Source organism: Dryobates pubescens, chromosome 5, assembly GCF_014839835.1.
Source record: "Dryobates pubescens isolate bDryPub1 chromosome 5, bDryPub1.pri, whole genome shotgun sequence".
Lineage (NCBI taxonomy): Eukaryota > Metazoa > Chordata > Aves > Piciformes > Picidae > Dryobates > Dryobates pubescens.
This window is the reverse complement of record NC_071616.1, coordinates 9,947,242-9,961,164: the sequence shown is the minus strand read 5'-3', so window position 1 is coordinate 9,961,164 and position 13,923 is coordinate 9,947,242. Positions and strand designations below refer to the sequence as shown.

At 47.4% G+C, this 13,923-nt stretch overlaps 1 protein-coding gene across 3 annotated transcripts in view; it reads right to left on the bottom strand.

Moving 5' to 3' along the window:
• Positions 1-9,844, bottom strand: part of LOC104300354 (deubiquitinase DESI2) — a 65,990-nt gene extending 56,146 nt beyond the window's left edge. For 2 of the 3 annotated variants that reach the window (XR_008462247.1, XR_008462248.1), the window contains exon 1: positions 8,613-9,844. Coding sequence is in view for 1 of the 3 variants with exons in the window: in XM_009900627.2 (XP_009898929.1) it covers positions 8,613-8,651 (39 nt within the window). In the remaining 2 variants the exon portion in view is untranslated. The remainder of the gene's footprint in view (positions 1-8,612) is intronic. The other variant, XM_009900627.2, reaches the window with a different exon arrangement.
• Positions 9,845-13,923: the final 4,079 nt, after the last annotated feature.

Here is a 13,923-nt window from a genome sequence, read left to right as displayed (position 1 = left end):
CTTCAATTTTTTGTTTCTCTCACACAGTTTGAGCCCTTTTCCTAGAGAAAGAACCACCAGAGTTGTAAATTTTGCTTCTTCTGTTCTGCAGCAGAAATATAGATTTTATGTATTGACTGATCCCTGCCTCCCTGCCCAGCTTCCGCTACGCCATCTTGGCGTAACAACAGGAACAGGAGAGAATGAAACAAACAGGGAAGGGTGAGGGCAACCCAGGTCACTAACATAGCTTTCAGCCCTAGGACACCCATTTAAATTCAGTTCATTGCACTAATGCACAACTACATACCTGCCCATTACCACACTTAGAAATGGTCTGACAGCTGTTCCAACTTCGTATCTCTGTTTCTACACTAATGCTCAGCTCTCTCCAGCAGAACTTCCCACCACATGCATAACTGGTCCCTGTGGGCTGCCTCAGGGGATGGTGGGTGACCAGCTGAGCCACGATGCCATAGTTCAATCTATAAACCAGGAATGAGGTACAAAAGGCACAAGGATCTGCTTTGCTACTGCCAACATGAATTTATTTGGTAGGAGAGCGACAGCCTCCCAGACTGTCAACACATCAGCTTTCATCAATACTAAGAGGGGTTTGTTTGCTCTAATGAATAGCCAAGTGACATTAGGAACCTTGACAGCCTAATGAGCCAGAGGCTACATCTTGCTCACAGAAGTGTCATGTTTTAAAAGGAGTCTGCCCTTCTGTGCAGGGAAACCCCAAAAAGCAAGACAGAAAACTCACTGGAAACCAGCTTCCATATGGTTTCAAAGGGAAACAATAATGTGTCTCAGAGATGCTCAGAGACAGGCCAGGGAATTGTGAATTTGCCTGCAGTTGGATAAATGGACAACTTAGAGCAGCAGCAGCAGTTTTCTTTATCTCTGTGTTAGAGCTGACCTTACCTTGAGCCTCTGGGCTTACATGTGAAATCTGGCCCATAAGAATTCTGACTCCACAAGAATTCAGGCTGCCTTGAAATGAGTATTTTAGAGACAGTAAGCCAGATAGTCATCTGCAGAAACTAACTCAGGAGCACTGGTGTGGGAAAACTGAGCTAACAACAGGATCTGTGAAGCTTTGCTCCAGAAGCAGAGTTCACATATTTTTTTACAGTGTGTTAGCTTTCCTAGGTTCTGCTCACTCATAAGAACCTCTTATATTTGCTGATGTAAAGGAGAACATGTTGTGGAGCAGTGGTGGTGCATGCAGGACTAGCAGAACTGAGAATTCCCACGTGGCCCTGCGAGTCAGTTTGAGTCAGTCCACAGGACAACAGAGCACTGCTTCAGCGAGCTTGCTGATGGGATGAATGCTGTAGCTGGAGAAGGCAAGGCTCTGTGTACAGTAAAGAGAGAGCTTTTTAAACTTCTTGTGCATAACCACAGAGTAGTCAGCTAAAGACCTGCAGTGCTGCAGAAGATCAGCAGTAACATGGACATGTAGTCAGCTCGTCACCCTGACATCAAAACAGACTGGATAACACATCTACAGGTTGTTGCTAAGACAATTGAAATCCATTTACTATGCATAAATGGGCACACTTGGTCATTGCACTTATTAACCCAGGCCATGCCACTTACTCTTTAGCTTCTTAATTAGTTTAGATCAGATTCACGCTTGGATTCCTTCAGGAAGGGATGGGCTCAGCTGCAGCTCAGCTTATTCAGTTTCCTCTCTTTTCTGCCTCCAACTGATTTCCTCACTCCAAAGGTTCAAGAGAGGGATAGCTAGTTGCATTTTATCATTTTCTCAGAAGCTTGAGCCAGGCAACTAGTAAAGAATAGTGCTCTGCATCACCAAACTGCTTTCATTATCCTTCTGCTGCCGAGTTCAGGCAGAGCAAGGCAACAATCCCATTCTATGACTAGCCTGGCTAAGGTCAGCCTGTTGTCACACAAATTAAATTGATGCAGTAGTCTAGAAGGAAAAGAGCAGAAGAAGCAACGACTTACCTGCACGCAGTGCCAGGCTGCTCAACCTGATTTATTTGGAATTTCTCATGCATTGCCACTGGATTTGCCAGAACTTATTATTAGTATTTAATTCAAGACATCCAAGAAAAGTGAAGCAGTCTGGATAACAGTCGCAGAACTCTGCTGACATACAGTGAGAACAGCTTTCTCTGCCTCCTGTCTCACTCACAGCATTGGTCCTATCTGATCTTCCTGCTTCTCAACTAAGAGTCTGTCCAAGGAGTTCTTGGACCCATAATAACAAGTATGACATCACTGTTACAGATTTTGCAGTAGGTCCACTACTTTACCTGTGTGATACAAGGAGAGGCTGAGGGAGCTGGGATTGTTTAGCCTGGAGAAGAAGAGGCTCAGGGGAGACCTTATTGCTGTCTACAACTACCTGAAGGGAGGTTGTAGCCAGGAGGGCTCTTCTCCCAAGCAACTAGCATCAGAACAAGAGGACACAGTCTCAAACTGCACTGGGGGAAGTTTAGGCTCAAGGTGAGGAGAAAGTTGTTAGCCATTGGAATGGGCTGCCCAGGAAGGTGGTGGAGTCACCATCCTTGGAGGTGTTCAAGAGGGGATTGGACATGGCACTTGGTGCCATGGTTTAGTCAGTCATGAGGTGTTGGGTGACGGGTTGGACTTGATGATCTCTGAGGTCTTTTCCAACCTTATTGATTCTATGATTATAAGCCCCAGATGTATTATGCAACATAAGCACAGTTTAGCAGTCTAAACTCAGTTCTGCCCCCCCAAAAAAAATTCCAACCCAACAGAACAGCACAGAAGGCCAGCTAAAAGCCCTAGGAAGGCACAGAAAACAAGCACGTGGGATCTACCTGATCCCTCGTACTACGCTCAACTACTCTTAGAAGCAAAGGCTGTTTAGTTTATGTAGGACAAGTTACAGCACTATGGGGAACCTATTACTAGACACCAGGCACCTGCTGTCTCACCATTCTGTTTTGTTACCCAGTATGCTGTACTTGATGTGGTTTGAAAACAGCACAACAAATAAGGCTCTGGGTAAATGAAGAGTCACTGACAAAGTAAAGCTCCAAGGCCAAAATCTTCCCCTTTTCATTCAGGAATTTAAGGAGCAGATTTGTCTTTTACCTGACCCCCCACAATAAGCCTGTGAAGAAGATAAAACAGCCAAGGTATTCCTTAGTTCTTAGTCATGGAAGAGGGGATTCTGATGAGCTTTGAGAGTGGCTACAGAATAAATAGGCATGTGATACAACTACCAAGCCCTTCCAGAAACATAACAAAGTTTTGAGTGAAGAGCATGTTTTGGAAAACTGAAGTGATTCACATTTGACAAATAATTTTGGCCAGAGATGACTGGCAAATATTTGAAGGAAGAGTCAAAACATTTCACTCCATGTGTTTTAAAACGTGGTGATTTTGTTTCAGAACAACTTTTCATATGCATGTTCTAGGAGTTGCCAGGAGTTAATTAAAATCTCCCCAAGGCAATATTTTGCAGTTTGCTCTCTATTTGTTCAATACATTTAATTTGGCCAGCAGGTGAAAAAGGGAAAAGAAAGAAGAGATCCTAGTGACCTTCTGTCACTGAGAGCATCTCTACAGCTCACCACAGCCAGAAACTCCACAGCTGTCAAGATGCTTGACAAAAATGTTCCCTTGCTTTCCATGTGGCTTCCTGGAATACCAGAGTCAGGCGATGCTGTACACCTCCACACAGAGCAGCTCACAAACAGCTAATGAGTACTGCAGAGGTGGGACCACCACTTGCAATAGGATTTCTCACTCTTCTGACTAAGTGAGCCAAGACAATCTGAAATTGCTACTAAGAGTAATCACAAACATGCTGACATTTTGGTGAATAAATAGAATTGTTCCTTCCTCCAGAGAGATAATAAAATGTTCCATGATCTAGCCAGTGCTTAAAACAATCACTTCACAGAACAAAGTGCTCTTCTTGCAATCCTGTTGCTGCTTCTAAAGCAGACTCAGATGTTCTTCCTGTACCAAAGCTAGAGGTACTAAGTACCTCTATTCCTTCACTCCCAAAGTATTTAATTATAGCAACCAAGAGTCTCACTCTCTTCCACTCACACAAGAAGCCAAAAAAGGGTGCTAGAATGCTAAGACTGGGAGGAGAGGTCATCAGCTCCAAATAGGATAGGACAGAACAGGTTGGAAGAGACCTTCAAGATCATCAAGTCCAACCTATCATCGAACACCATCTAATCAACTAAACTATGGCACCAAGCACCCCATCAAGTCTCCTCCTAAACACCTCCAGTGATGGTGACTCCACCACCTCCCTGGGCAGCCCATTCCAATGGGCAATCACTCTCTCTATGATGAATTTCTTCCTAACATCCAGCCTAAACCTCCCCTGGTGCAGCTTGAGACTGTGTCCTCTTGTTCTGGTGCTGGTTGCCTGGGAGAAGAGACCAGCCCTCACCTGTCTACAACCTTCCTTCAGGCAGATGTAGAGAGCAATAAGGCCTCCCCTGAGCCTCCTCTTCTCCAGGCTAAACAACCCCAGCTCCCTCAGCCTCTCCTCACAGGGTTTGTGCTCCAAACCCCTCACCAACTTCATTGCCCTTCTCTGGACACATCAAAGCACAACGTTGAAAATGACACAACTTGAAAAAGGGAAATTCCCACCTCCATAATACTATTTTATATCAGAAACTGGCTTTGAAGCACTCATTTTATGTATGTATTCTGTGGCCACACAGACCCTCTTAGCTTTATGCCTTTCCTCACAAAGAGCTGGTGAGAAGACCATTATAAAGAATTACATTGTGGCTACTTCTGTGAAACTGGAAGTCACAGGGGAAAAATCTCAGAGCCAGTGTGCCTCCTGTGACTTGGATTTTGTTCCGCTCTCACTCACTCCAGAGGGAAGACAAGTAATGCCTGTGGAACCAATGGAATAACAGTGAGCAAGGCTCAGAAAGAGACTCACCTCTCTCATCCAAACAGACCCTACATCATTGCTCCCTGTCGACCGGGGCTATGATTCTCCTCTGCCGCACACCTCAGGGGCTTATTTCCTCAGCATAAAAGGTAAGCAAAAATTCTAGCAGATCAAAATGACAGCTTTGTATGTTACCAGCTGTAAAGACAGTGGAAATCCAGGACAACCATATCTGTAATAAAAGGGGGAATAGCAGTGATATGAATATCTTTGCTTTTAATTTGATAGCGTGAACACGCTGTGCAATAAGCTGAAAATATGATGAGAGCCCCCAGCTTGAATCTCTGCCAAGTGAACTATTTTTAGTGGAATATGTTTAGCTTGCTTGTTTAAGATTTAAACCTAGGCAATCATTTCAGTTGCTCTTCTGTCTGATTTAAGTAGGCAACATTTATTAATGCACAGTGACTGAAGCAACTATCCCAAAGTAAGCCACAAGGATTTAAAGACATGAGGAAACAGGATGAGATCCTGGCTGAAGGAAGTCAACCCAGTGATCTGAGACCTGATCCATGATAAACACCTTGTTAAGGCAGTGCAAAGGGAAGAGAGGTGCAAGTTATGAAGGGGAATTCGATGTATCTCTCTGAAGGCAAAGTGACAACTGACTGGTGAGAGCACGTTCCATCGCAGATTTTAATACACCAAATTATTTCATGCAGGTCTCCAAACAGCTGTTGGCTTAGGGCAAGTGCTGGAGCTAGAGCTGAATTCAGATTGGAAAAGAGAACCATCACACCCCTGATCCATATTTTTATTTTGTATTCACACTTAGACCTTAAATCAGAGTTCAATATCCACATATTCACCCTTTGAAATGTTGAGTAGCAAAGTTCTCCTGCCCTATCTGTTTTGTAGGAGCGCAGGTGTGGAGAAGCTCTTTAGCAACAGAGGAAGCAGGATGTAATCACCCTACAAGCTGAGGGTGAGGGAGGTTTCTTTCAGTGATGATATTTTGAACACTTGGAATAGGCAGTAATTTTTGTTCAGCTCTTTTATTCTAAAGACAATAAGTCTGCAAATAGATCTACCTGCTTCAGCTATTTGTGCAAAACACCTCATTAAATAGAAGCACTTTTTTTCCCTAAAGAAGCCTGGAACATATCCAGTGGGTAAAAGGATAAATGACTATAATCTTTGAATGTACCAGGCTACACAGAATGGGTATTTCAGAGTTGCACAAAGCTCATAATTGAACTTCTGCCCTAGGGGTAAGTTTTCCTGCAGCATAAGTGCTTCCAGATGCCATACAGGGGTCATGTTCCTTGTCAGGAAAGCAGAGTTTTACATCCACTTAATCGTTATGCCCAGCTGTCCTTTTTTCCCCCCCCCTTTCCCCATGGAGGCTAGTTTTCCAACAGTCATTCAAGCAAATGTGCTCATTTCCCAGTTCCCCCGCAATTCACAGCATAGCAAAGTGCAGATTTTTTTGCATGGCTCCATTCCAAACTCCATGTTGCTAAAATCATAGCAGCAATGGAAAAGCATGCAGCCTCAATAATCATAATGTAGGACCTGAACAAGGCGTGACTCAGTGGTAGTCAAACAGATGCTACATGAAAATAGAACAGTTTCTATGTACAGAGTGGTTAACTCATGGAGTTAGTACTCACACATGAAGGTTTTCATGGCTTGCTAAGCATCAAAAATCCCTCAATCTGAGTTAAACTCATGACCTCAATTCAGTTCACTGTGCCTGGGTACCCATCTCAGAACACAGAGGGCCATTAACAGCAAGTCCAGTCTCCAGTAATTTGTTTGGGCTTCATCTTTGGTGTCAATCAGAGGAAAAAAAGTAAAAGACCATGTCCACCCAGTATGTGGGTCTCTTCAACTCAGTACCAAAATATTCACTGATTTGGGACAGCTCAACAGTGGCTGAGAGAGAAGAGTTCAGACCACAGCCTGCAGCAGAACAAGCTACAGAAACTGCAGGGAAGAGAGTAGATAATAAAAGGGCAGCACAATGCCTGCATCCTCCTCAAAGCATTAATATGAAACTTTAGTGTGTGCATTTGCAGCACCAGTCTCTTGGTACCAAGTGCTAGCTACCAGCTGCTAGGGTGTCCAGATCTTTTGCTTGAAGAACAGCTTCAGGGAGTTGACAATTCAGGCTATCAAGCAACACTCAAAACCAAAGTCTAAGGGAAGGATTTCACACCAACTTTCTCAATTTTACCAATACCAGCTCTAGAAGAGACAGCTTCAAGGCACTGTAGTTGTGCTTTTCAGATGGTCTTACCTAGATACCCCTTACCACTCGCTCTTCCCTTAGAGAACAACCCAAAATTTTTAGTCAACAAAAGATCACTTGATCTCCATCATTAAAAAAAGGGTTTGATGTTCACAGAAACCAACTCATAAGCTCTTTGCTGTCTACAACTACCTGAAGGGTGCTTGTAGCCAGGAGGGGGTTGGTCTCTTCTCCCAGGCAACCAGCACCAGAACAAGAGGACACAGTCTCAAGCTGCACCAGGGGAAGTTTAGGCTCGAGGTGAGGAGAAAGTTCTTCACTGAGAGAGTTGTTAGCCATTGGAATGTGCTGCCCAGGGAGGTGGTGGAGTCACCATCCCTGGAGGTGTTCAAGAGGGGATTGGACGTGGCACTTGGTGCCATGGTCTAGTAGTCATCAGGTGTTGGGTGACAGGTTGGACCTGATGATCTTTGAGATCTTTTCCAGCCTTATTGATTCTATTCTCTGGATTCCCCCAACAGGGAAACCCACATTAAACTGTGGGCTTCCTATTGAAAGTCAGCACTGCCTGATGACAAGAGGAAAATTCATGCCACAATCTTACAGGTCTGGAGCTAGACATTTAGAAGTGAGGCAACACCTGGGCCTTAGAAGGTTGCATTTTCCCCAGCAAAGTTCACTAAATTTTCAGACAATCTGAAAGCTTTAATTCTTTTTTGCCAAATCATTAGCTCATGAACAAAAACCAGAGGTGAAGTACACCATAATCAAAATGTTCCTCAACTGAGAATGCCTCTCCTAAGCATCTGTCAGACCAGAAAGCAGACAGGTTGTTCTAAGGCTTTCTTCTCTCTGAGAACTTGTGCCACTTGGTACACTATGAACTTTCAGGAAACATTGATGAGGAGCATGTCCCTGTGCTGAAACTTCACCAGTCCAAGCAATTTCTTACTCCTATTGTTGTGGTTAACCTTCAGAGAAAATTAACTACAATCTTATGCTTATGAGGGACTGATCAGCATTATTACCCTAGAAACTATGTCCTTACTGCAATTCTACAGTTGTTTCTCCTCCCTGGATGCAATCCTGACCCCTTCCCCACAGCCTGGCAGTGCTTGATGTAATTATCTCCCACAAAGAGAGAGGTGATCACATCTCCTTCCTTAACTGGGACACTGGAAATTAAAAAGTTCTCCCCTCACCCAGTGCTGCTCCTTAAAGACCCCGCAGAAAATCAGGCACTGTTTTACCTGTAATATGGTACAGTATTAGTAAATGTTCCAAATAAAAAAGGCAGGGTCAGCATCATCTCTGACAGCCAGAACATGATATGCTTGGATGAAGAGTTTGGAAGGGTGGGAATCAGCCTCTCTGGGGACCTGTGCTTCGCTCTTCTTCATACACTTGCCTGCCTCAAGCACAGATTCCCATGGGGCCCCACTGCCCTTCCCGCCCCCCCCCAAAAAAAAAAGAACACCACTACTCTTTCATACTCACCATGTCATAAACATTCAGAATTACCGGTTCATTTGCCATGGCTGATTGCAGTAGAGGCTGGAATAATTTCAGTCCCTGCCAGATATGTGCTGCTGCCTTCGGGATAAGCCTTTACCCTGAGCTGGGTAGAAGGAGACGCCTCATCCTACAGTCCCCGAAAGAAGGAGCATGGAGGGAGGAGGAAAGGAGGGAATTCTTGTGGTTAGGGGGGTGGTAAAGTTGGTTGCAGGGAAGCAGGAAGGCTTGGGCTGAGTTTGATGATTGTATAGGGTTTATTTTACTCCTCCACAGTACGACAGACGTGAGGTTCCTTTCCAACTCTGTAGCAGCACACCTCAGGGTCTGCAGACACCAGAGTAACCAGGCACCGTCCAAGCTCGTAAATCCCGATCCACTGAAGATAGCCTCTGAGCCCAGAAAGAAGCTCTCTCCCGGTACCACGAGAGCGGCGGCTGGTGGCGTGTGGGGGGGGGTCTCTCGGCGTCCTTCGCGGCGGAGCGGAGGGATGCTGCTACAGCGCAGGGCGGCCGGCACCGCGCAGCGCACGGCCGCGCCGAGGCATGCAGCAGGTTCGCGGCCGGCCGCCGACGGCCCTCGGCGAGCAGAGCCCAGCAGCAAGCCCCACCCCGGCCCGCCGGTACCCAGGAGCTGTCCGCGGTGCTGGAACTCGGCTCCCGGTAGCTGCCCGGGGCGCTGGCGTTCGGCGAGCCGGGAGGCGTCCGCAGTGCTGGGGCTCGTCGGGAGCCGTCCGCGGCAACAGAGCTTGACCCGTCGGCAGCCGGGAGTTGTGCGGGGCGCTGGAGCCCGACTCGCCGGAAGCCGTCCGCGGTGCCGGAGCTGGGCCCGCGCTCAAGCGCTTCGGGGAGGGCTCTCCGCCCCTGGCAGCTCATCGCGGAGAGGCTGTGCCAGAGAAGCTCCAGCGTGGGGCTCAGCGGCGGGAGGAGGAAGAGGAAGGGGCTGGCTGCCCCCGGGGCAGAGGGGGGACGCCACAACCCCCATCCTACCCGCAGCCCTGCAGGCAGAGCTGGAGTCGGCGCCCAAGTTAGTGGGCAGCTCTCGGCTGGAGGTAGCGCGGGATTACCCGGAGTCGGGACTAGAGGGAGGATGATGCCGAGCGGGGGATGCTTCCACGCAGGGCGAGGGACCGGGCACCCCCAGCTCTGCCTGCTGTCCGCCGGAGCCAGTCCTTATTTCGGAATCAGCTAGTCTTGAACCGGGCAGAGCCTACTGACTGACAGCCACGGAGACCTGCTCCGTCCTCTGCTGGCCGGACGCATCCCTGCACAGCGCACGGTGGGAGGGCGGAGAAGGGACCAAGTAACTGGGCAGGGCGAGTAGTTTCACTTCTGACAGCTGCAGGGTCTGGAGTTTCTTCTGTCCTGGAGCTGCTTAACAGCCGTGTGAAGCCCGGGCGGCTCTACAATACCTTGCCAGCAAACGTTCACCTCCGACCTGGATGCGAGAGTCAGTTATCAAATCTGCTGCGGTAAATTCCTCTTCCTTTTGCTCCTCCTCTCCCTTTAAGGGGAGAGCAGAGTCTCTGATGGTGCTGGGAATGGGAGAAGCTTGGTGAAGGGGGAGGGGGGACGGGAGAAGGAGGGGTTACGAGGGATAGAAGGGGATTCCTGCGCCCAGGAAACTGCAGTGGTGTGGGAATTACCACGCTGACCTTAAACGTTTGTTCAGACACCGCAGACTCCTTCTGAAGCAGGGAGAAAAAGAGGGGGGAGCAAGAGCAGGGATGACCTCATCTGATTTAGAGGCGTATCCAAATCTCTCTGCCAGCTCATAGCCAACCAGAGCTGAATGAAAATTGCAGAAGCCCGTTACATCAGCAAAACCCAGCATGCCCCAGCCATTTCCGATACTGTCTTTAGCATGGGAACAATCCCGTCCGGAAAAAAAGGGCTCGGAAGCTGAATAAGATCATAGATCTGCAGCCTTGTACATGACTTGTTACCCAGCCTGCAGGAAGACTTGTGGGGAAGGTAGGCAGCACGAAAGGGAGACGATTTCACGTCCTGCCAGCCCAATGGAGTCAGACAGAAAACTTTGCTTCCAGCCAATGCCAGAGCCCAATAGGCTGCTTTGCTCTAACAGTGTTCATTTGCATTTCGAAAGAGCAAAGCCACTGCTCAGCCCTGGGCGTGCAACGTGACAGGGACTCCAGCAAAGCAATTTCATGCGGGCTAATCATTCCATGCGTAGGCGAGGCAATTCCACACCCCAGCCCTTCAACCCACCAGCTTCCCTGTTAGGTGCCATCAACCATCTGGACTCGCAGGAGCAGTTTGTGCAGGTGGGAAAAGGTACTTCCTTCCTACCATCTCAGAGTCCTGATGCTGCTCAGGGGACCAGCTGAGGCCCCATCATCATTTTAAAGACTGTGAAGCAATGAAAAGCTCCTTCTGCGAGGAGCTAAGCACTATCATTCATGCCCTAAATAGCAAAATGAACCTCCCACTGAATCCCACAGGGTTTCTGATAAACTGTCAAAGATACCCTGAGATCACCACGTTGGGTTTTGCCTTGCTCTGGTGATGTTTAAGGAGACTTGAAAGGGGAGGGAATAGCTGTTATTGTACTAACAGATGTAAAGGGGGGGGGGGGGGGGGAAGGAAACAGCACATGAGCTCTTCCCACATTTGTCCACTTGCTAAATTAACTCCAATGTCTGCTGTGCCCAGAGTTCACTAAAATAAATTAAGAGACTTAAACCAGATCCACATTGCAGGGACAGGCATCTATAAATAAGCAGGATTTGGGAGAGGTGACAGGCAGCCACAAGCTTAGACATTTTGTCCTGTAAACACTTCTAAAATCATCACTGGGGGGAGTGGGGGAAGCTGTACATGAAGACCAGAATGCCACTTCTGAATTATAGACATGAGGGGAAAAAATGAAAACCAAAATCTTGCCTTTAAACTCATTTCCTTGCCTTAAGAGATGCAAGCCAGTCTACATGTGCATTTGTTATTTAGAAGACTTTTGCTCTAGGAAAGACAGTAAATACCACTTGCACAGTAAGACCTGGATTCACCCCCCTCCTAACCTGAAACACAACTGCAAGACCTACATTACCAACATTGTTGGTCTAGGCTCCCTTTTCTTCCCCTTCATGAAGGTAAGTTGTTCCACATTGTGAATTACTCTCACCAGTGTTCCAGGCATCTTTAAGTTCCTTTTTTTACCCTATTCTACCCCAGATGACCTCCTGAAAGGAGGTTGCAGTGAGCAGCAGGTTGTTCTCTTCTCCCTATTATCAAGTGACAGAACAAGGGGGAATGGCCTGCAACTGTGCCAGGGAAGGTTTAGATTGGATATTAGGGAAACATTTCTTTACTGAAAGAGTGGTCAGGCATTGCCATAGGTTGCCCAGGGAAGCAGTGAAGTCACTGTCCCTGAGTGTTTCAAAAAACACATAGACTAAAATAATTCTATGAGTCTAACTCCAGATAGAAGAGACCTATCTGAATACAAATGTCCTAACATGGATGTAAGCTGTTCAACAGTCAGATGAACTCTTTACGAGGCTTGGTTTGCTTTGAGCTGTGCTGAAGCCTTTCAACAATAGCTCAGGTTGATACCAGCCAAGAAACAGAAGCATTCTATTTCAGGTGCTTGAGTCCAATCCTGCAGGTACCCCCCCTGCTGCCAGCAGGCACCACAGCCCAAGTCATGCCCTGTAAAAGCACTCAATTTTAAATTAAGTGTAATACAGAGGAGGAGGGAGATTCTTCTTACTAGTGGTTACAACAGTTCAGTTCTGCCCCCCACAAGCAGCTAGAATGAAAGCTGTGGGATCTGTTCTGAAACCACATCAACACTCACTTTCCCCATATGTATGTCTAAAGCTAGACACCACATTCACTCACATCGAAGCAGCCTGCTGCAATGCCTGATTTTCTCAGATGCCTCACACCCTTGGTACTCCCTCCAAAGGGACTGGTGAATTCAACATTTATCTCTGCAGAGGGACCTTGCCAGGCTGTACAGATGGGCAGAGTCCAAGGGTATGAGATTTAACACATCCCAGTGCTGGGTTCTACACACTGGCCACAACAACCCCATGCAGTGCTACAGGCTGGGGTCAGAGTGGCTGGAGAGTGGCCAGGCAGAAAGGCACCTGGGGGTACTGGTTGACAGTAGGCTGAACATGAACCAGCAATGTGCCCAGGTGGCCAAGAAGGCCAATGGTATCCTGGCCTGTGTCAGGAACAGTGTGGCCAGCAGGAGCAGGGAAGTCATTCTGCCCCTGTACACTGCACTGGTTAGGCCACACCTTGAGTCCTGTGTCCAGTTCTGGGCCCCACAGTTTGGGAAGGATGTTGACCTGCTGGAACATGTCCAGAGAAGGGCAACAAAGCTGGGGAAGGGTTTGGAGCATAAGCCCTGTGAGGAGAGGCTGAGGGAGCTGGGGGTGCTTAGCCTGGAGAAAAGGTGGCTCAGGGCAGACCTTATTGTTCTCTACAACTACTTGAAGGGAGGTTGTAGGCAGGTGGGGCTTGGTCTCTTCTCCCAGGCAACCAGCACCAGAACAGTCTCAAGCTGTGCCAGGGGAGGTTTAGGATGGATGTTAGGAAGAAGTTCTTCATAGAAAGAGTGATTGGCCATTGGAATGGGCTGCCCAGGGAGGTGGTGGAGTCACCATCACTGGAGGTGTTTAGGAAGAGACTGGATGGGGTGCTTGGTGCCATGGTTTATTTGATTAGATAGTGTTGGATGATAGCATGGACTCTATGATCTCAAAGCTCTCTTCCAACCTGGTTAATTCTATTCTATTCAGGGCATAAGTAATTGTGTATTTTCAATGACCACTGTCTAACACAGACAATGTGGCCTTATTTGTGTTCCCAGACTAAGAAAGAGGAAAAAGGGTTAAAAGGAAAATAATGCCCCCATCCAACACTTACTGGAAACCCAAGAATCAGGTACAACCTTTGGTAATTACCTGGGGCATTAAACAAGGCAGTAGCTGAGAGCTTCAGCCACCTCCTCCAGGACCCAGTTACAAAAAGTGGCAGTGCCAGGTACTGTGAACAGTGTTGTAGCATTCCGCTGAGGACAAGAACAAAAGAACAACAGAGCAAGAGAGGACTAACGGATATACTAAAGGCAACGGTCATATCTGAGGGTCTGTCTACTTGTATTGCTATTCAGAAATCCTAGTTTAACACTTTTCCTTAACTGACCCTCATGCACTTTCAAAGCCCCTTACCAGCTCAGGAGACAATGAGGCTTTCAAGCACATTTCACAGCAGGGCTGCCCCGTTTAAACTTCAAGACACGTCATAGTCTTGTCTCCACATGA